The sequence below is a fragment of the Triticum aestivum genome, chromosome 2A, assembly GCF_018294505.1.
Source record: "Triticum aestivum cultivar Chinese Spring chromosome 2A, IWGSC CS RefSeq v2.1, whole genome shotgun sequence".
In the NCBI taxonomy this organism is placed as follows: Eukaryota; Viridiplantae; Streptophyta; class Magnoliopsida; order Poales; family Poaceae; genus Triticum; species Triticum aestivum.
The window spans coordinates 148,908,027-148,930,763 of NC_057797.1; the positions used below are offsets into that span (position 1 = coordinate 148,908,027).

Here is a 22,737-nt window from a genome sequence, read left to right on the forward strand (position 1 = left end):
ATCATGGTAAATGTTTATTATTCATGCTAGAATTGTATTAACCGGAAACATAATACATGTGTGAATACATAGACAAACAGAGTGTCACTAGTATGCCTCTACTTGACTAGCTCGTTAATCAAAGATGGTTATGTTTCCTAACCATGAACAAGGAGTTGTTATTTGATTAACGGGATCACATCATTAAGTGAATGATCTGATTGACATGACCCATTCCGTTAGCTTAGCACTTGATCGTTTAGTATTTTGCTATTGCTTTCTTCATGACTTATACATGTTCCTGTAACTATGAGATTATGCAACTCCCGTTTACCGGAGGAACACTTTGGGTGCTACCAAACGTCACAACGTAACTGGGTGATTATAAAGGAGTACTACAGGTGTCTCCAAAGGTACATGTTGGGTTGGCGTATTTCGAGATTAGGTTTTGTCACTCCGATTGTCGGAGAGGTATCTCTGGGCCCTCTCGGTAATGCACATCACTTAAGCCTTGCAAGCATTGCGACTAATGAGTTAGTTGCGGGATGATGTATTACAGAACGAGTAAAGAGACTTGCCAGTAACGAGATTGAACTAGGTATGGGATACCGACGATCGAATCTCGGGCAAGTAACATACCGATGACAAAGGGAACAACGTATGTTGTTATGCGGTCTGACCGATAAAGATCTTCGTAGAATATGTAGGAGCCAATATGGGCATCCAGGTCCCGCTATTGGTTATTGGCCGGAGACGTGTCTCGGTCATGTCTACATTGTTCTCGAACCCGTAGGGTCCGCACGCTTAAGGTTACGATGACAATTATATTATGAGTTTATGCATTTTGATGTACCGAAGGTTGTTCGGAGTCCCGGATGTGATCACGGACATGACGAGGAGTCTCGAAATGGTCGAGACATAAAGATTGATATATTGGAAGCCTATGTTTGGATATCGGAAGTGTTCCGGGTAAAATCGGGATTTTACCGGAGTACCGGGAGGTTACCGGAACCCCCCAGGGAGCTAGATGGGCCTTAATGGGCCTTAGTGGAAAAGAGAAGAGGCAGCCCATAGTGGGCCACGCGCCCCTCCCCTCCCTTGGTCCGAATTGGACAAGGAGAGGGGGCCGGCCCCTCTCTCTCTTTTCCCCCCTCCGCGAGTCCTATTCCAACTAGGATTGGGGGGGGGGATCCTGGCGCGCCCTATGTGGCCGGCCGGCCTCCCCCCTTTAGTCCTTTATATACGGAGGCAGGGGCACCCCAGAGAAACACAAGTTGATCCACATGATCTTATTCTTAGCCGTGTGCAGCGCCCCCAACCACCATAGACCTCGATAATATTGTAGCGGTGCTTAGGCGAAGCCCTACGGCAGTAGTACATCAAGATCGTCACCACGCCGTCGTGCTGACGGAACTCTTCCCCGACACTTTGCTGGATCGGAGTCCGGGGATCGTCATTGAGCTGAACGTGTGCTAAAATTCGGAGGTGCCGTAGTTTCGGTGCTTGATCGGTCGGGCCATGAAGACGTACGACTACATCAACCAAACGCTTCCGTTGTCAATCTACCGGGTACGTAGATCACAGTCTCCCCTCGTTGCTATGCATCACCATGATCTTGCGTGTGCGTAGGAAATTTTTCGAAATTACTACGTTCCCCAACAGACAATGGGGTATCATATTGATTCACTTGATATGTGTTTTGGCACTCAACTCGCGGATTCCCAAGGTAACATTGGGGTAATCTATGCATAGGGGTTGATGCACGTTCTTGTCTTTGTTTCTCCAGTAGAAATCTTGGGGCACTCTTTGAAGTTCTTTGTGTTGGATTGAGTATTATGAATATGAATTTGCTTTGGTGTTATCTTAGTACGAACTCTAGGATAGATCGAACGGAAAGAACAACTTTGTGTTATTTTATTACGAACTCTTGAATAGATCAAACAGAAAGAATAGCTTTGAGGTGGTTTCGTACCCTATAAAAGATAGGAACTTTGGAGTGATTCTTCATCGCACTTTGAGGGGTGGTTATATGATCCAATTATATTAGCATTGTTGAGAGGTTGCACTAGTAAAAGTACGGACCCTAGGCCTCATTTTCAAGCATTGCAATACCATTTTTGTGCCCGTTTACTATTTGATACCTTGTTGTTTTTATTTATTCAGGTTATAAAAATATATGTCTACCATCAATATTACACTTTTATCACCATCTCTTCGCCGAACTAATGCAACTATACAATTTGCCATTGTATTGGGTGTGTTGGGGACACAAGAGATTTCTTGTATTTGGTTGCAGGGTCGTTTGAGAGAGACCATCTTCATCCTACACCTCTCACGGATTGATAAACCTTAGGTCATCCACTTGAGGGAAAATTGCTATTGTCCTACAAAACTCTGCGCTTGGAGGCCCAACACGTGTCTACAAGAATAAAGTTGCGTAGTAGACATCAAAGACTCTGGAAGCCATGTTGTTCAAGACGAGGAAGCCGAAGCCATGAAGGACTTTCCAACACCGACATAATCGACTAGGACCATTTAACCCTTGGGGCCCTGCTACCTTATATAAGTAGGGGTCGAGCTAGTCAATAGACAACATACAACACCTCGGTTATACCTTGTACTTTGTACACCCCTATCACAATATACAATATGAGCAAGAGTAGGGTTTCACCTCATAAGGAGGGCCTGAACCTGGGTAAATCTGGTCTCTTGTTTCCTCCTCTGACCTACTCATCTCGCAGGGACACCCATCGAGGAATCTACCGGGTTCTACTCCGACGGGAAATATCAGTATCACGTGTCAGCGTCAGAGCTAGACAAGTCAGCATCGATGTCTATGGTTTTTTCGGTCGGCATCCTCCTCGGCCACAACCCCACAATCCTCTTGGCGGCAATACTCATTTTTATCCTTTGCTAATTCTTAGAGCAATTGTAGCAAAGTTGCCACAATGACACAATCACCATAATAATTACCAATATGACGATCGCGGCTGAAAAACACACTCTAGCAGAGTCGCCATTCCGTGCCACGACATCAAAATTTATGGACCGTTCTCCATATCTGGCCTCTCAGCTTCCATGTTTGGCGCCTAGGTGCTACCTTTTGGACGCTCCATATAAAAGTCACATGTGGCACGGAGGAAACTTCAGACGGTCCCCACCTCATGTGGGATGACAAGGAGATTGGGGGGTCATGTCCCACTGACGAGTGGGTCCCATGATTGTGGAGGCAGGAAAATATCAAGACTCTGAATTTGCGCATCACCTCAGCAGCCTCCGTAATGCATATGGAGCGCACTCCATATAGATATGGAGGTTGCTAATATAGCAACTCTCCTAGAGTTGCTCTTATTTTCCCAAGGAATTTCTTAGCTCTTAGTCAATGCGAGAATTGTTGATCGTGTGTTGAGATCTGTGCAAGATTTTACATTTTTCCAACTATGAGCATGAACACTACTTTTTTGCAATGTATGAACAAATTGTTGCATAAGGTGAACATTTTCTAGATATGTATGAATAAATTTATAAAAATTGATTGAAAAATAGTTAAGGATGAGTCAATACCACTCCCTCTCATCGCCAAAGAAGGACATACATACCCCGCCCGGGTTTCCGCTAAATAACGGCGACAAGAGCCGATAGCTCTCTGTGTTGTGAAACTTCACCTGTAACCCCATTCCAAATCACGTATAAAATCGCACCTCATAAATGTCGTCTCCAACCCCAGCCAACGGAAGATCCTTCCTTTTATTTATTGGGTTTGCATTGTCTCCCATGATAAAGTGGTTGTTTGCCCCGGGACTCCACAAGAAGGACGCTACAACAGCCATGTGGAAGGAAAAGTATAGCCAATTTTCGAGGGTATATGGGGGAGCAAAATTGTTAATGTGACCCTACCTTGGTCTTTGCATATAAAGTTGTGCGTCTTCTTTCGGAGTTGGAGGGAGTACATTTAGACTATTCATAATGGAAATAACATAGGTGGTAACATCACACTTATCTAGACAAAATAGATGATGTGGCATGTAATTAATGAAGAAAGAGAGCTATGTGGTAACATAGCTAGTTACTGTAACATCACACATATGAAGAAAAGATGAATGTACAACCTAATAAATGAAGTGATGCATGACACAACACATATATTACCACCCACTGTGAAGGTAGATGCATGTTACTACTCTAAGTTACTCCCTACTGTGAGTAGTCTTAGTTGCACGGAATGAAAATTTATCATATCAAGTTGAGCATTTTTTTTCTATTTCTTTTTGCGGGAATTTTATTTTATTTTCTCTTTATATTGACAAATTTGTGAAAGGAATTAAAACTAGCAAATTATTGGTCAACCGAGGCATAAGCACGTCTTTATTTATTTATTGCAAATCCACATCTCATCACATGGCGTTTAATGGTGACGGCATCTAGATTGTGTGTGTTGTACCCTTGATGCTTGATCAACAGTTCCACACGTTTGGAAAACCCCTGTACGATGAAGATTTTGAGCGGTGCGCGACAACAACTTGTACTACCAGCGAGCTATGTAGCACGCGCTGAACCGTGTATTGGCCAATAAGTTTAGTTTGGCCGGGCCATCCACGTCAAACTGAATGAAGTGGAGATACGTGTGGCCGTCTCTGTCTAGCCATTTTGCGTGCATGGTCACTGAAATCGTTACGCTGACAGACACGGCACATCCTCGTCAGCTACCACTGCTGCCTGACTTGACCATACTTTGTACATCCCTATTGCAATATACAACATGAGCAGGAGTAAGAGTAAGGTTTCACCTCATAAGGAGGGCCTGAACCTGGGTAAGTCTGATCCCTTATTTCCCACTATGATATACTCACCTCGTCGGGACACCCCATCGAGGGATTTGTTGGATTCTACTTTGACAGGGGATATTAGTATCACGTGCTAGCGTTAGAGCTAGACAAGTCAGCATCAACGTCTATGGTTTTGCTAGTTAGCGTCCTCCTCTGCCACAAACTCACAATCATCTTAGCGGCGCACCACTCAATTTTATCAATTTTGCTAATTTTTAGAGCAACTATAGTAGAGTCGCCACAATGACACAAACACCATAATAATTATCAATATGACTATCACGGCCGAAAAGCATACTCGAGCAAAGTCGTTATTCCATGCCATAGCCTCAAAATTAATTTGCCACCCTTCATATTTGGTCTCCCAGCTTCCATATTTGGCGCCTCGGTGCTACCTTTTGGAGCGCTCCATATAATAGTCACATGTAGTGCGGAGGAAACTTCACGTGGTCCCCACCTCATGTGGGATGACAGGGAGATTGTAGCGAAACCATATCCCACTAACAAGTGGGTCCAATGATTATGGAGGCAACAAATATGGTGACTCTGAATCTGCGCATCACCTCAGCAGCCTCCATAATGCATATGAAGCACACTTCTTATAGATATGGAGGTTGCTAATATGGCAACTCTACTAGAGTTGCTCTTATTTGCCCAATGAATTTCTTAGCTCTTAGTCAATGTTGAGAATTGTTGACCGTGTGTTGAGATTCATGCAAGATTTTATATATTTTTTTCAACTATGAAACACTACTTTTTTGCAATGTATGAACAACTTGTTGCATAAGGCGAACATTTTCTAGATATGTATGAATAAATTTATAAAAACTTGTTTGGACATTTGTTAAGGATGAGTCTATACCACTCCCTCTGATCGTCAAAGTAGGGCATACATACCTCGCCTCCCGGGTCTCTCCTAAGGAACGACGGCAAGAGCCGACAGCTCTTTTGTGTGTGTGAAACTTCATCTATAATCCCGATCCAAATCACATATAAAATCGCACCGCATAAATGTCCTCTTCGACCTCAGTCAATGAAAATTTCTTCCTTTTATTTATTGGGTTTGCATTGTCTGTCGTGATAAAGTGGTTGTTCGCCCGAGACTTCACAAGAAGGACGCCAAGACTCGTGTGGAAGAGGAAGTTTAGCCCATTTCCGAGGGTATATTGGGAGCAAAACCTTGGTCTTTGCGTACAAAGTTGTGCGCCTTCTTTCGGAGTCGGAGGGAGTATATTTTGTTGCACCGGATGAAAAATTATCATACCAAGTTGGGCATTTTTTATATTTATATTAACAAATTTGTGAAATGGAACTAAAATTGGCAAATCCTTGGTCAACCGAGGCATAAACACGTATTTATTTATTTATTGATCGATTATTGAAACCCACATCTCATCACATGGTGTTTAATGGTGACGGCATCTAGATTGTGTGTGTTGTACCCTTGATCAACAGTTGCACACGTTTGGAAAACCCCTGTACGATGAAGATATTGAGCTGTGCGCGACAGCAACTTGTACTACTACCAGCGAGCAGTATGCAGCACGCGCCGAACCGCGTACGAACCAATAAATCAGGCCGCGCCATCCACATCAAACTGAATGAAGTGGAGAGCCGGTGGCCGTCTCTGTCTGGCTATTCTGCGTGCATGGTCACTGAAATCGTTACGCTGACAGACACGGGACGTACTCGTCAGCAACCACATCTGCCTGACTTGACCATAGGAACGCCGTGCGTGCCAGGCAATCTAACGTCATTTCAAATCACAAGATCGATGCCCGGGCATAATCGACATGTTATGTTCGTGCACTTGCATCACAGCCGATCGCACCTGTAACAATAATTAACAACTCCACCCGGGCAAAGACCAACGCAGCAGCAAGTCAGCTACTACTACCAAACAGTCTAGCGCACATGCAAAACACGCAGCCTCACCTGTAGTTAACAGTAATCTATAGGAATACTAGTTGACAGTAAACTAAGCAGCGCCCAAAGTGACTGTCACGGTCAGAATAGTGTTAGCCGCAGGAAATTCCAGCACGGGCGTGCATGGCAATGGCATCTTTGGACAAAAAGGGTTTCCAACACATACACATGGCTCGCTGTCCTCCTCGGGCTCACGTGAGACAAAATCCAAACCTTTTGCCCCCGTCATCCTGTCGAGCAAAAGGCGAAGCTTCCCGGCGCTTGCCGGCACACAGCCTCTGCGCACCCGCGCACGCTGAAACCCAGAAACCCACCCGTGGTTGCCTGGTCAAAAATGGGCGAGGACTTTCACGCCCGCCCGCGCTCCCCGTCTCGGCCGGCGTGCGGTGGCGCCCGCGGGAGCGCGCGCGCGCGCGGCCGGGGACGCGGTGTCGCGTGGTCACCAGCTCACCTCAGCCCCCCGCTCGCACGTCCGGTCGGTCTGGAAGGTCTCGCCGCTCCACGCTGTAGCTAGCCGCCCAGTTGCTGCCGCTCACGCCCAATAATGCAGGCACGCACAGGCACAGGCACAGGCCGGCGAGGCGACCGCATGGGCGGTGCGGGCGGTGGCGCTCGTCAACAAACCACCTGCGCGCACGAGCCGCCGGCCGCTCACTGGCGCACTGGCATCCATCCGGTGGCGCGCATAAAAAAACCGCCGGTCAGCCCCCTGCTGCATGTTGCAATAAAAATTCCGGCGAGGCCGGTGATTCGAAGTTTCCTTTAACGCGAACCGGATCCCCACCCGGATCCCGCACATTTAGCGAGCAGGCCCCAATTTTTCTTCTCCTTCTCCCTGCGTTCGCGATCGCGCCGCGGCTCCGGGGACGGACGTGTCGCGAGGGGAGCCGGTCCAGTCGCTCTCCCAACTACTGAGCCCCGAGCGGTTGCGGTTCAATGCACGTCGCCACCACCACGTCGGTCGCATCGCATAACCGCTGCTGCCCCCCTTACATGCATGGAACGCAGATGCGTCAAGGCACGGCCGTCGCGTCGCGGTCGATGCGTGCACACAATGGCAACTTTGGCACTCGTATCCTTCACCGTCGGGATCGGCCGGGCCGGCAGCCGCGTACGTGCCGCTGTCCTTGCCGGCTGCCTGTCCACCCCCGGACGGGACACTGGGCCCTGGCTGCCGCTCCATGGACGGACAAGTCCTTGACGTATGTCATCGCATGTCCGTCTTCCCGGCCGCCGAGCTCCGTCATCCTCATCCGCGCGCCCCCCTCCCCTATAAATAACTGCCCACGCCGAGCCCTTCTGACACAGGCTTAGTACCACCACAGCAGCAGCCGATCGAGCAAACATTCCTGACCCTCGTCCCTCCCTCCCTCCTACGCATCCGGCCGGCATTCTTTACCTACCTGCTACAAGCTCTAGCCAACCTCACAGCTCGCGATCGCTGCTCTGCTAGTGTCTCGGATTCAGCAAATGGCGGCGATGAATGTGTCGAGGGCCATCGGCGCGGCGCTCCGGACCCCGGCCTCGTCACCGGTGGCGGAGGCGGCGGCCGCGGCGAAAGCCAAGGACGCCGAGAAGCTGCGCTTCATCGACGAGATGACCTGCAACGTCGACTCCGTGCAGGAGCGCGTCCTCGCCGAGATCCTCGCCCGGAACGTCGACACGGAGTACCTCAAGAACTGCGGCCTCGACGGCGCCGCCGACCGCGACGCCTTCCGGGCCAAGGTGCCGGTCGTGTCCTACGACGCTCTGCAGCCCTACATCCAGCGCATTGTCAACGGGGACCGGTCGCCGATCCTGTCCACGCACCCCGTCTCCGAGTTCCTCACCAGCTCCGGCACGTCGGCCGGCGAGCGCAAGCTCATGCCCACCATCAAGGACGAGCTCGACCGCCGCCAGCTCCTCTACAGCCTCCTGATGCCGGTCATGAACCTGTAAGTCGGCACTTGATGGCATTCCATGATCAAGTAATCTTGGGTGGCAGTCCAGAGCTAGAGATCAGCTACTGATTGATTGATCGATCGATCCAATGTTTCTTGCAGATATCTGTCCGGGCTCGACAAGGGGAAGGGCCTCTACTTCCTGTTCGTCAAGTCGGAGACCAAGACCCCGAGCGGCCTGACGGCGCGGCCGGTGCTCACCAGCTACTACAAGAGCGAGCAGTTCAAGAACCGCCCCTACGACCCCTACCACAACTACACCAGCCCGACGGCGGCCATCCTCTGCGCCGACGCCTTCCAGAGCATGTATGCTCAGATGGTGTGCGGGCTCTGCCAGCGCCACGAGGTGCTCCGCGTCGGCGCCGTGTTCGCCTCCGGCCTCCTGCGCGCGATCCGCTTCCTCCAGCTCAACTGGAAGGAGCTCGCCGCCGACATCGAGGCCGGCGCGCTCAGCCCACGCGTCACCGACGCGTCCGTGCGCGAGGCGGTCGCGGGCATCCTCCGGCCGGACCCCGAGCTCGCCCAGTTCGTCCGGGACGAGTGCTGCAACGACGACTGGGCCGGCATCGTCAGGCGCATTTGGCCCAACACCAAGTACCTCGACGTCATCGTCACCGGCGCCATGGCGCAGTACATCGGCACCCTCAAGTACTACAGCGGCGACCTGCCCATGGCGTGCACCATGTACGCGTCGTCGGAGTGCTACTTCGGGCTCAACCTCCGCCCGCTCTGCGACCCTTCGGAGGTGTCCTACACCATCATGCCCAACATGGGGTACTTCGAGTTCCTCCCCGTGGACTCGGCGACCGGCGCGGCGTCGTGCGTGGACGCGGGCAACCTGGTGGACCTTGCCCGCGTGGAGGCCGGGCGGGAGTACGAGCTGGTGATCACCACCTACGCCGGGCTGAACCGGTACCGCGTCGGCGACGTGCTCCGCGTGACGGGGTTCCACAACGCGGCGCCGCAGTTCCAGTTCGTCCGCCGCAAGAACGTGCTGCTGTCCATCGAGTCCGACAAGACCGACGAGGCGGAGCTGCAGCGCGCCGTGGAGCGCGCGTCGGCGCTTCTCCGCCCGCACGGCGCGTCCGTGGCGGAGTACACCAGCCAGGCGTGCACCAAGAGCATCCCGGGCCACTACGTGATCTACTGGGAGCTGCTGACGACGGGCGCCGGCGCGGCGACGGCGGTGGACAAGGGCACGCTCGACGCCTGCTGCCTGGAGATGGAGGAGGCGCTGAACACGGTGTACAGGCAGAGCAGGGTGGCGGACGGCTCCATCGGGCCGCTCGAGATCCGGGTCGTCCGGGCCGGCACGTTCGAGGAGCTCATGGACTACGCCATCTCCCGGGGCGCCAGCATCAACCAGTACAAGGCCCCGCGCTGCGTGACGTTCCCGCCGATCATCGAGCTGCTGGACTCGCGCGTGGTGTCCAGCCACTTCAGCCCCGCGCTGCCGCACTGGACCCCGGCCCGGCGCTCCGACTAGAGCTCGTCGACGGCGATCGCCCCACGAAGCACGACGGCGGCTCCGCCTGAATGAAAATTTTGGGTGTTGCCGTCGGCGTCGGCGTCGGCATCGGCTAGTAGTAGCAGTAGCAGTAGAAGAGCGAGAGTGAGTACGGTGCCACCTTTGATGCTAGGAATGAGGCTGGAATATGGTTAATGGTTGATGTAACAGTCGGATTACTGCGGGAGTATGATTAATGATTGATGGTTAATGGTTGATGTGCTTGTCTGTCTGTCTGTATCTATCTATCGGGAGTACTTACGTATGATTTGTTAATTAATCCACGGAACATGCCTCCAAAACCGTACTGTACTTGCAAGATATCTCCCCCAATTATTGTTCACTAGCCGACACCTGCATAGGCTAGTGGCCGACGCCGATTGTTCTTTCTTTCTTCGTTATCCTGCTTTTGGCCTTTCCGTTTTGCCACTGTGAGAGCTCGTTGCTGCTGCTCGTCGGAAAGTGTTAGCAAGAGGAGCACAAGTAACCGCGTCCCGTAGCTCATCGCCGCAATAATTGAGGCGTCCGCGGCTTCTCGCCGTCGATGGACTTGCACTGCTTCAAGGACGGCGGTAATCTGATCGTGAATGAGAGCTGTCTGGTAAGAGTTACGTAGATGCATTGTGCGATGTTGACGCTTGATTAGACCAGATGGGCTTGATGATCAGGCCATGACAAGCGTTGCCCATTGCTAAATCATGCATGCCGGACCCAAGCACGATCCTGCTGTCTGCGAGGGTCGGTCGTCAGGCCGTGTTTTTGTTTGAATGGTCTTCGGGGTACTGTTGTTGCTAGTACGAGCGGACCAGCTATGCTTTCTTGACTGCGCGGTCAGTGCTGTTGCGTCGCGTCTCCTCTGCTCGTTCTCCACCGAGTCCAGACTGAGACGATTTCTACTTGCATCGATCGCTCCCTTTGTCTTCTTTTCTCCCCAAAAGTTTTGTCTAAAAGGGAGTGACCGTCCCTGGTACGTTTGTTTCCCTGCTTCAGTGTTGGGTAGGAGTACGTGCGCTGTGACCTGCACTTTATGCAAAGTGACGGTGAGGAATCCTTGCTTGGAATGGAACCGTGCTCAAACGCTTTTCTAAGCCAAAGCGGTCAAGATTTGTGGGCAAGGCACACACGTGCATGCGTTCGTTGCGTCGCACGGCCTGCTTTGACCGCGTTAAACCGGCGCGGGGTCGCGATGGCTGGGTAAGATAAGAGCCCGCTCGCTCCACCACGGTGAAGACGAGTCCAGCACGCCATGCCTGTAGACTGATGTAATATACGGCTTCCACGATTGCGGCATGGGAGGGACGACCAAGAAAATCCCGCGGCCGGCCGGGCGTCGATCGATCCCGCGTATCGGCGGCCGCGCTGCGCACGGCGGGAATCGTCGCGTTGCCCGGCCGAGACACGGGCGCAGGTTCCCCTGCCGGGGTCACGCGCCGCTGCCTCCCCCTTGTGTTTTCGAGTCGCGTACGCCCACGCCGCACGGCGGCCGTGTCCGCGCATCTGGGGCCGTGCGGGGGAGGTCTCTATTCTATGACCACGAGCCCATGACGCTGCCCGCGCCGGGCCGCGTTTGACTAAGGCCAACTCCATCGCGCGACCTCAAACGGACGTTCATTTTGTGCAGATTCTGTTCGTTTGGGTAAGGATTTGAGGTCGTGTCCGGACGTGTTCTGGGATGCGATGGTCGTGCGTCCACCGCGCGGACGCATCCCGGCCGCATCCTGTCCGCGTATTATTTCTTTGCAAGTCCTTAACTTTATTTCATCATTCATTTTTAGTACATGGAAAATGCATCATCACATTTTGACTAGTAAAGCAAGACAAAAAAATAAGAACAACAAGAATACATTTTAAAAGATAGCCAACTTCCATAACTGCCTCCTTGAGTTGGGTTAGAGACTTCTCGATGCACTCATTGCTGATCTGTGGAGGAGGCTCGATCTGGCATCCTCCTTTCTTCTTCAAGCCAGAAGTAGATGTTGCTTCCTCAGACCTAGTCTCGTGTCTAGCCTCTAATCTAGCAACAAGTGCACTTGTCTCATTTACAGCCTCTATGCTAGCTAAAAGTGCACGAACATGTACTAAATTTCGCTCTATCAATATATCGATGTACTCTTCTTCCCAATACCAAAACTTGCATCCATTCTACGCAACAAAATTTGAAGTTAGCACAACTAGTCAAATCTAGAGCACAAACCGAAGCTAAAAAAAGCGCATATCCCATCGTTTAAGCACTTGATGAACACCCATCCGGGATGTTCCGGCGTTGTAGAGACGCGGCGCACGACCATCCTTGGGCAGTGGTCGCACTTAATGAGTGGCAACGGTGCGCCGGCGAGCTTTTGAGCAAGCACCGAGCCCGGCCGGCCGCCATTCGTGTATCTGTCGGCGGCCCACCGACGGTGCAGATCCGAGCGGCTAGAGGAGCCACTGCCGCATGTGGCCTTGCGGCCCTGCCAGGGCCTTCCGGCGAGGTGCCCGACAAGTCCATGGCGCGGCCAGGCCTCCCACAACCGGCCGAGCTCAAGACCGACCGGATCCGCCCCAAAACCGGCCGGCAGGTGCGCAAACCAGGTGGCCGTGGTTGGGTAGCTCGGCGACGCCGAGGGGAAAGGGTTGGGCGAGCTCGCGTCTGAACTGCACGGCTGCAATGGCAGCGGCGGCGGCGGCGGCAGCGAGGGGAAGAGTGGGGAAGAGTGGAGGGGGTGCGGCCGGAGGGAGGGAGGGGGGCAGATAAAAAAAGGCTCGTCTTGTACCATCGACGGGCGGGCCAGGGGAGGACACGCGCAGACTATCCGCGCGTCCGCGTGGTGTCCGTTTCACCCCAAAAGCGGCACAAACTTGGGTCGCGGATGGGTCGAAAGCGGACATAAAGCGGACAAAAATCCATTTGCTCCCGCACGCTGGGCTTCTTTTTTTTGTCTCTTTTATCCTTAACGAACGAGGCCGGACAGGATAGAGTCGTGCGTTTGACTTGGCCTAATGGCTTTGTGGCTCTGTCCCGTGCACGACGCGACGCTGCCTTGACACGCAACAGCTGTCTGCTCCTTTCTTTATGTATGTATAAGCGTCGCGTCGCACGGATCGTGCGGTGTCGCAGTCGCAGAAACAGCTGACATCGACTGAGCGGAGCGGCGTAGCTATCCTCAGATTCTGCTAACGTTGATCGGGCTTGGATATTTGCACGGAGGAAGGCGGCAGAAATCACTGTTTTGACCTAAGGACGAAATCGATTCACAAACTGAACTGTTCTGAAAAAAATTCACCCAACTGACCTTTTTATGTGGCGCCCGACAACTAGGCGTCACACTACACTGTGCAGCGCCTAATACACAGGCGCTACACATCTGGACAGCGTGGCACCCCGAAGCCAGGCCTAACCCCACCCCTGATGGTGCAGCGCCTAGGCGAAAGGCGCTACACTATCATGTGCAGCGCCTAGACGAAAGACGCTACACATGCACTTACTAACCGCCTCGGGGCAACAGAGAGCAAAGCTAAAAATTGCTAAGTCAGTGTGCAGCCCCTGAGAGCTAGGCGCTACACGATACAGTGTAGCGCCTAACGTCTAGGCGCTGCAAGATTGATCCACCGCATGTGGCCTGACCGGCTGAGCTGTAAACGCATAGGGCGTGGCGTGACATGACATGCACGGTCAAAATTTGAGTTACTACCTGCACTTGCCCTGCCTTGCTCGCAGTAGGTAGATATGCCATGCGATGAATCTATCCCTACTACTGGTAAGTTCTGTTGCGCATTTACTGTTTACGTACGCACTGCCCTGCAGTGGCTAGTAGCAACAGCTCTGCGCTTCCGTTTTACTGTTACCACCACGGGCCGGCCTACACTATTCTTGATTAACTACACTGGCTAGATGCTAGTTGTACTCCACTGCTCAATGCCTGGTCATTACTGAAGGAGAGACAAAATCTGGCGAAACTAAACGGAAATATACTACTCTCTCCAGCGCGCGCTCACTCTTGTTGATCTTTGGCTACATATTCCTTTTATTTAATCGATCCATGCACATATGCTCGTTCTGATCATACCCCGGGCTCTTTTTTTCTTTCTAAGAAGATCATTTGATCTGATTGCATAGTGGCCGACACATAACAGGGATGGAGAAAATCCGCGGTGACCGTCCAAGGGTCCGTGCTTGCTTGCTTTTAACCGCAGGAGCATGGGTGTACAAATACGTGACCAGCAGCCAGTCTCTGCCCCTGAGCCAACCAACCTGCAGATCAACCACAGCAGGTAGTAACTCAAATTCGGACCGTGCATGTCATGGCATGTCAGGTCACGCCGCGCCCTATGCGTTTAAGCTCGCCGGTCAGGCCACGCGTGGTGGATCAATCAATTTTTAGTCTTGCTCTCTGTTGCCCCCGAGATGGTTAGTAAGTGCATGTGTAGCGCCTTTCGTCTAGGCGCTGCACATGATAGTGTAGCGCCTTTCGCCTAGGCGCTGCACCATCAGGGGTGGGGCCAGGCCTGGCTCCGGGGTGCCACGCTGTCCAGATGTATAGCGCCTGTGTGTTAGGCGCTGCATAGTGTAGTGTGGCGCCTAGCTATCGGGCGCCACATAAAAAGGTCAGTTGGGTGAATTTTTTCTCAGAACAGTTCAGTTTGTGAATTGATTTCGTCCTTAGGTCAAAACAATGATTTCTGCCGAGGAAGGCTTGATTCTGGCAAATGGATGCCAGTGTTCACGTCTGGCTTGGACAAGATGGCAGGAACGCGCATATCTATCCTCGGTGTGTGTTTTGCATGGTTCTTCTTCTTTCTTATTTTTCACGTATGATTAATGACAAACCAGTTAAATAAATAATGTGTTTGTAACTATACACGGGTGATAGTTTTTGAGGATTGGGTTAACCAGTGGGGGACGGTTGTGGCGGAGCTAGCAAATTCTCGAAGCGTGACCACAATGTAACCTAAAGTACTCTCTCGATCCATTATCTAGATGTATTAGGTACATCCGTCTGAGCGATAATCAATATGGTTTGGACGGAATACTTCACTTTGATATACTATAAGGACCATATTTGAATAATGTCATGTGTGTATTATACACAATCACACACAAATGTTTCATAAAACATAAAATTTACCAAAAATCTAAAAACAACTAGGAAAAGGGAAAAACTTGGGAACAGCTGGCTGATCCAGCACAGGGCATCCGCCGCCTTCAGCACATGACGCGTGTCCGGTGTGTGGCTCGTGCACCGCACCATAGTATTCTCCGGCGTTGTCACAACTAGGTCTTCGTTGTAATTTTTTTGCAACATCACCTCTATTGCAAAAGTTGCTTCCGCAACAACACCTATGTTGCAAAAAAGTGAAGACGTAAAAACAATCTGCAACAAAACCTCTCTTGCAAAAGAAATGTACAACATAACCTTTATTGCAAAAGGTTTTGCAGCAAGACTTTTGTTCCGAAAGGGAACTCGCAACACGGCATTTAGTGCAAAACTGAGAACAACGCTCAGCCACGAGATTATGCCGGATCTAACGGCTCGCAACCCGGCGGATCTTCTAAAAAGATCCACCGATGCGTAGCATGTCCCTTACAAAAACTCGCCAAATATTAGTCACATGAATACATGATGAATCCTCAACCTTGCCAAATTTGGAAAAAGTATTTGTGAGTGAAAAGAAATCACGAATTTGAAAAAAGTTCACGCATTTGAAGAAAAATTTCACGGATTTGAAAAAGCTTTGCACATTTTAGAAATGTTCATGAATTTGGAAAAAAGTTCAAAAATTTGAAGAAAGTCCGAGGATTTGAAAAAATATTCATGCATTAGAAAAAAACAGTACATGAATTTGAAATATTTCACAAAGTTAAGAAAAAGTTTAAGAATTTGAAAAAAATATTTCAATTTGGAAAAGTTCACAAATTTGAAAAAATATTGAAAAACTAAAAACTAAAACCAAAATATATAAAAGAGAGGAAGAAGGAGAGGAGCGTTTTAGCTCCCGAGATCAGATGAGCCCGTGAGTGAACAGTAACGCGATTTAAAATAGAAAACAAATTAAAAAAATCTAATTTTTTGTGGTGAAAGATGTTTGAGTGTGTGATGTCTGTGCCAAATTTGGATAAGTTTGAGCATTCGAGAAGCTCGTGACAAAAAAACAATTCAGGTCTGAGAGAAACATTTGAAAAACAACATTGTTCATGCTTGGATTTGCCTTTTTTGCCGCGTGCTACTCCATTGTCCAATAATCGCCAAATTTTGCATGAACATCTTGCACATGCCCGTCTTGCTTGCAAAAAAATCAGAATTTTTTTCTATTTTAAATCGCATTACTGTTCACCAGGCTCAGATGAGCCCGGGCACCGAGATGGATTTTCCAGGAAGAAGCACACTTAACGAACGCGGTACAACGGGCAGTTGTATGTTGCGTTGAGAAAGGATGAACCACTCCAGAAAAGGAGTCTATTTATTTTCTCCCAATTGGCTGGATTGTAGGGTCGAGAATTTAGTTCACGGGAAGGTCTCTAGTTCAAGTCCATGATGGCCTGGCCGCGCGAGGGAACAAAATAGAAAAAGCATCCAACTCTTTTATGCATACTTCACTTGGCTCGGGGGGGGGGGGGATATAGGTCAGTTGGTGGAGCTCGGATCTTACAACTGGGTCGTTGCGATTACAAGTGTCTGTCTAATTGTTTAGACTGTAACAATAAAATCTTGTACCTGAACCGATGGCTCACCTTTTCTAACTAATGGGAAGATGACTGAAACATGCCATTGAAAGACTACCGAGATAAAAAGATGACCTGTCAAAAAGATAGAGGGGTAGGATGCGCAGTTGGTCAAATCTAATATGAATCTTTCATGGATGACATTCGGAGTCAGCGGCTCTCATAGGCTACCCGAAAAAGAAAAAAGAAAGAAAGAACGAGAGAAAGAAAAATAAACCAAACAAAAAACAGGTAGAAAAACCAAACAACAAAACATAGGAAAGGCCCCCGAACCAAATTCGTCTTGTAGTTCCCTAAAACCGAAGCTACCTGGAGTGTTATATGGGTCAACCCAGTGTAGAAGCGCATGAGTGCCACATATGCATAATGAAGAAAACAATGCCTAAGGCGCAGAATAGGGATTGGCCCTATGGGTGGTCCTATTGGGCGCTTCAGGTGTCAGGGAAGCTCCCTGGCGCCCATGCACCAACCCTGGTGGGCCGGCCCATGTAGAGCAAGATTCGATCGCATTTTTTTCCTGTGGGTTCGCTCGATCGCATTTGATAAACAAAACAAAAAAATCATAAAGATGGGAACAAATTGTGAATTAAAATATGTTCATAGTTTTTCAAAAAAGTTCATCAATTTAAAAAAATTCATTGTATTTGAAAATTTTCATGAAAAATAAATAAATGTTCATGGATTTTTTTTAAAGTTCACTAAACTTTTAAAAAAGTTCATCAAATTTCAAAAAACTTCATGGATTTGGAAAAATTACATCGAAATTGAAAAAGGTTCATTGAATTTAAGAAAAACTTCATTCAATCTGAAAAGTATTTCCTCAAAAATTGAAAAAAGGATCATTGAATTTGAAAAAGTTCATTGAATTTCAAAAAAAGTTCATCGAATCTCAAAAAGAATTTATCAATTTGAAGATAAATTTCACGTATTTGCAAACATTTCATTGAACAAGGAAGAAAAAAAAATAGAAAACCAACAAGGAAACCAAAATAAGAAAAGAAAAGGATGAATGAAAGAAGGAAAAGGTTGTAACTTACCACATCCTGTTTCCCTAAAAAAACTTACCAACCTTCCTCAAAGAGAAAGGTTACCGGTTCGATCACAACCAGTATGCCTTTTTTGTTGGGTTAAAAACATAGAAAAAAACTTAGATGGGCCGGCCCAGCGCTGGGCGCTTCAAGCGCCCGTTTGTAAAATACGCAGTAATAGGAATTGCCGCCTTGCGCGTCCAGTTTACACCCTGGCGCTCAGGCGCTCCACTCGCATAGGTTGGCCCAATAATCAGGTTTCCCTCTGGTTAACTGCTGACCATTGAGCAGTCAACCATTGACCGATAGACTTTATGGAAAATCTTGGATTTGATTTTCTTTTAGAATCTGAAACAATATTTTGAGTTTAAAAAATCATGAATTCGAAAGGAGTTCATGGATTTGAAGAACAAGTTCATGAATTTTAAAAAATTCACATATTTTGGAAAAGTTCATGATTTTGAAACAAGTTCATGAATTTGGAAAAAGTTCATGCCTTAAAAAAAGTGTCCACACATTTGAAAAAAGTTCACAAATTTGAGAGAAAGTTCACGAAATGAATATTTTTTTATTTGGAAAAGGTCACGAATTCAGAAAAATTCACAAATTTCAAAAAAGATTAACAATCTGAGAAAAGTTTTTATTTGAAAAAGATAATGAATTTTTAAAATGTTTGCAAAAAAGAAAGAAAGGAGAAATATAATTTTAAAAAGAGTACATAAATTTTAAAAGGGTTCAAAAATTTGAGAAAAAAATAATTCGAAAAAAAGGATTTGGAAAAAGTTCACGAATTTGAAAAATATTCAAAAAATTAAAAAAGAGAAGAAAATGACACTTATCCTCGTCAAAAACAAAAAAACAACACTTAGTGACGAACTAGAATTAGCTCTATTAAGCGTGTAGGACGTTTCTCAAATGCTAAATCTCGCATACTGGTGTTAGCTACGCTCGCGTTCTTGACATGTGCTAGATCCACACCACCACTACAAAGGACAATACAGCACCCTAGACCAAACAGTAAACACACGACAAAGATCTACTCTTCTCGATACCTCCTCATGTTCAACACCTTGTCCACCCAGTCCACACTCTGACGCTTATGATGAGCGAATTTTATGCATACTTTTAGAGTATATTTTAGTGCTAAAATCTCTTATATCTTATCCATCTAGCACTTATTCATGTTCACAATGCATAGTTTTTGGTTTTTACTTGTTTTACCAAGTTCGTCGCACAACATTTATTTTTATTTAGTTTTAATTAGTTATTCGTTGTTTTGTGGTCTTTGTAGGTATGTTGGCTTGTACATGGACTTGGCACATCAAAAACACCAAGTTGGGGGACAAGCCCAAGAAATTCGAGGCACTAAACTGAAGCCTTATGGAGTGTTTGATGTTTTGACATTTATTAAAGTATCCAAAGTAAAGATCCACGACACTGACGCATCGGGCTTTCCGGTAGCAATCCAACGAGCCCAGCAATGTAAAAAAAATCAGAGACCGTATAAGAAATAATGACCAAAATATGGAACTCTTCCGGGAGTCTAGAGATATCGATGGCATCTAGTACAACCGGGCGTGGGCGTACCAACACTCGTACTAGAGCCCGGCGCCACAGTAAATCTGGGAGTGTTTGATTTGGATCTAGGGGCAACTCTAAATCGGGGTAGTTGCTTCGGTTGGAGGGGGGTGGGGGTTGTAGAATAAGCTTATACTCTTAGGGGGAGGGGGGTTGTAGTATATATATAACTCAAAATGAAGCATCAAGTGAATACAAAACACAATGAATAATATCCAACCTATGCATAATTAGGATGCACACAACCAAGCACACACACAAAAACACATTGGCAAGAGCAAAGTCATACAAGAACGAAGCGATGCCTAAGCGATGAAAAGAAAAAGGAAACGAAGCAACTAAAAGAGCAGTCTGCGAACTACATGAACGGCCATATCCATACCAATCATCTTTTGACAGCACAAGGATAACGAGGTTCTTCAACGACAATGCCTTCAAAAAGGGAACAATGCTCAGGCGCTGCTGTCATCGAACCCAACCACCAGAGGTGAGAATCTAGGTTTTTAGCCTGAAGAAGAAGTCCGAGGATAATCGAGTAATGCCTTCAACGAAGTAACGATGCAAAAACATCGCCACTGCTAGGTATAACAAACTCGGGTTAGACCTACGGTTTTCAAGTCGGAGCTTGAGACCGGGTACACAAGGAGTATCACCAAATCGAAGTCCATGATGTGTTGTCGCCGCTACTTTTTCCACGATCCCAGCACCTAAATGCCTCGGCTAGAGAACCCATCGCCCGCTGTTGCACAACTATACCTCTGTGTCAAATCGTCGTCCATAGTATGCATAACCACCGGCAGGGGCCACGGGATTTGGATAGAAGAAACCCTCACGAAGACCCTTTAGTAGCCGCCGCAATCGATAGCTCAAGCAGCGTCAGAGTGGCACAACCAGCGAGCGCCACAACATACGCACCCAGTTCACCGCGCCCCCGGTCCATCGCCACACAACCATGGGGCCGCCTCCATGGACGGATTCGTTGCGCCCGAAGAGCCACCGTAGTGCAGTGTCGAAGGAGCAACAACCAGGGAATGCCAGCGCAAGAAGTAGGTCGTCGTGCCCTAGATCCGACACACGCAAGGGGCCGCCACATCGTAGGAATCCGTCGCTCGCTCCAGATCCATGCTGGCCATGACAGCTGGACTCGTGAGGAGCAAGGGGTACCGTAGCAAACAACCCACTCGTGATGGCCGTGGCTATGGCCGCTTGGTGTGGGGAACACACCCACGAGCCATACATGCAACTCTTGGAAAGGTTTGCGTCCACGAGCCATACACGCCCGTGGGCCAGATGAGCAGACTCGCCGCCACTGTGCACACCGGTGTCGGCTATGGCGAGGGGTGGCAGCGGATACTGGCGACTAAGGTTGAGGACGCCCAGTTGTCGTCCAGGAGCGACACATGACCAAGATCCTCTTTTTTTTGGAGCCGTAGAAAAATTTATAATATATACTCCCTCCATTCCCAATGCCCGTTATTTGTGGCACTTATATCAAGACATGTGGTGGCATATTTATTTGGACTAGAATTGCCCCTCGTCTGCTCGTCTGACATAAATGTGGGTGCATTCAACTTTGCTGCGCTGATTCAGCGGGGGGTTATATTGGACTAAAGGCGCTTATGAGCACTACAATTTGGAATAATATCCAAAACCTTATACGCATTAGAATATGGAATAGAGGGAGTACTATATATGATTTTTGGAAAGTTGTTGTAACCATGGTGTATAAAATGGAACCTTCCCCCATCCAGCATGCTACATTTTCTTTACAATAACTCAATATTGCAACAAAAATGCTGATCCAGCCCCCATGGACGGATGCTTGCAATAGAAGTTGCCTTAAAAAACAACACTATTACTACTACATATCAAATTCATAGTCACCAACATTTGGTTAAATCAAACGAAGCCTAGATTCAAAAGTGAGCAAACATTATATACACAAGTCACAGACCTAGATCGTTCAAACTAAACGATGACTACAGACCATGGGGAACGACCCCGGGACGATGCACTCTGAAGCGGCCACGGACTAATGTTCTTGTTGACCATGTGGAGTGACACGGGCAGCTGAAATGTAGGCAGTAGCACGATCCTTACACCATCTTCTTAGCCGGCACACGAGAGAACAAAGATATACAAGTGCACGCCACAACAAGATTCTGCAAGGGTAAATAAACATAGATACATTTAGCCACCCGCAAAACAATAATAACAGAAACAGTTAGCGTACATAATTAAGATTTAGAACAGCTGGAGCAATTCAAGAAACCATACAAGCATAATAGTCAAGTTAACTAAATGAATTTCCCCGCAAAAAAAGTTAACTAAATGAATTGACGGTGGGGTTTAAAATATACCGTTCAGTTTGAAGATCATAATAGTCAAGTTAACTAAATACTACTTCCTATGTCCCGTAATATAAGACGTTTTCTGACACTAAATTATGGGGACGGAGGGAGTAATGTTCATTAAATTGACGTATGTACAGAAAGCCCAAATCTAAATTATCGTCAGACTAAATGCACCACAGTATAGGATTTATGTATAGACGTAGGCGAGCTTACGTACGTTTTGCAGCTCTAACTAAAATCCTCTAGCACACCAACAAATCGCATGAAGTGATGCTATAGACAGGCAGGCGTACGAGCTGCGTTTCCATTTGATCGTAGCGGAATTAAGCAAGGAAAGAAAACTCACAAGGCCGGGGGCCCAGCGACAAGAAGTAGGAAAGGCCCCAAAAAGTCCCAGAACGAGAAGCCAGGCTCCGGCTCCGTCGGAATCAGCACGGCGTCGATGAGGTAGACAACGAGATGGCCGCCGTGGACGACCATCTTGGTGATCCTGGCCTCGTTCCGTGACGGCGGCGGCCACGAAGAAAGTGTCAGCGTGCTGCTGAGTGAATAGGCAATTTCTCGATTAAATTAATTCACGAGTAAATTACTAGTACGACATTGACACAAATAAACACATACTGATATTCAGTCAAGCTAGCACATACTACGCTAATTGCAGAAAGATGTACGTATAACGCTAGCATGGCTAAAACAGAAAACAGTAGGAGTGGGATAAACGAGTTATACCCTTCAGTAGGCCATGCAGAGGCCGCGGCTTTGGTGGCGGCAGCGGCGTCCTCGGCGGCCTTCTTGTCGGCTTCAGCTTTCTCGGTGGCGGCACGTTCGGCGTCGGTGGACATGATGATGATGAAGGCGACGCGGATGTAGAGGAAGTAGACGATCGGAAGCGAGCAGTC

General features: G+C 48.3%; 1 protein-coding gene across 1 annotated transcript; it reads left to right on the plus strand.

The window, feature by feature from the left end:
• Positions 1-8,021: 8,021 nt before the first annotated feature.
• LOC123188079 (indole-3-acetic acid-amido synthetase GH3.8) lies at positions 8,022-10,396 on the plus strand. Its single transcript, XM_044600113.1, has 2 exons — positions 8,022-8,665; positions 8,774-10,396. The coding sequence occupies exons 1-2, from the start codon at positions 8,202-8,204 to the stop codon at positions 10,155-10,157; spliced, it is 1,848 nt and encodes a 615-aa protein (XP_044456048.1). The 5' UTR covers positions 8,022-8,201; the 3' UTR covers positions 10,158-10,396.
• The last annotated feature ends 12,341 nt before the right edge of the window (positions 10,397-22,737 follow it).

Bases quoted from the DNA above. Each gene is read 5' to 3' on its own strand.
- LOC123188079 (XM_044600113.1), top strand. From the start codon at position 8,202: ATGGCGGCGATGAATGTGTCGAGGGCCATCGGCGCGGCGCTCCGGACC. The intron at 8,666-8,773 runs GTAAGTCGGCAC...TGTTTCTTGCAG, and splicing joins CTGATGCCGGTCATGAACCT to ATATCTGTCCGGGCTCGACA.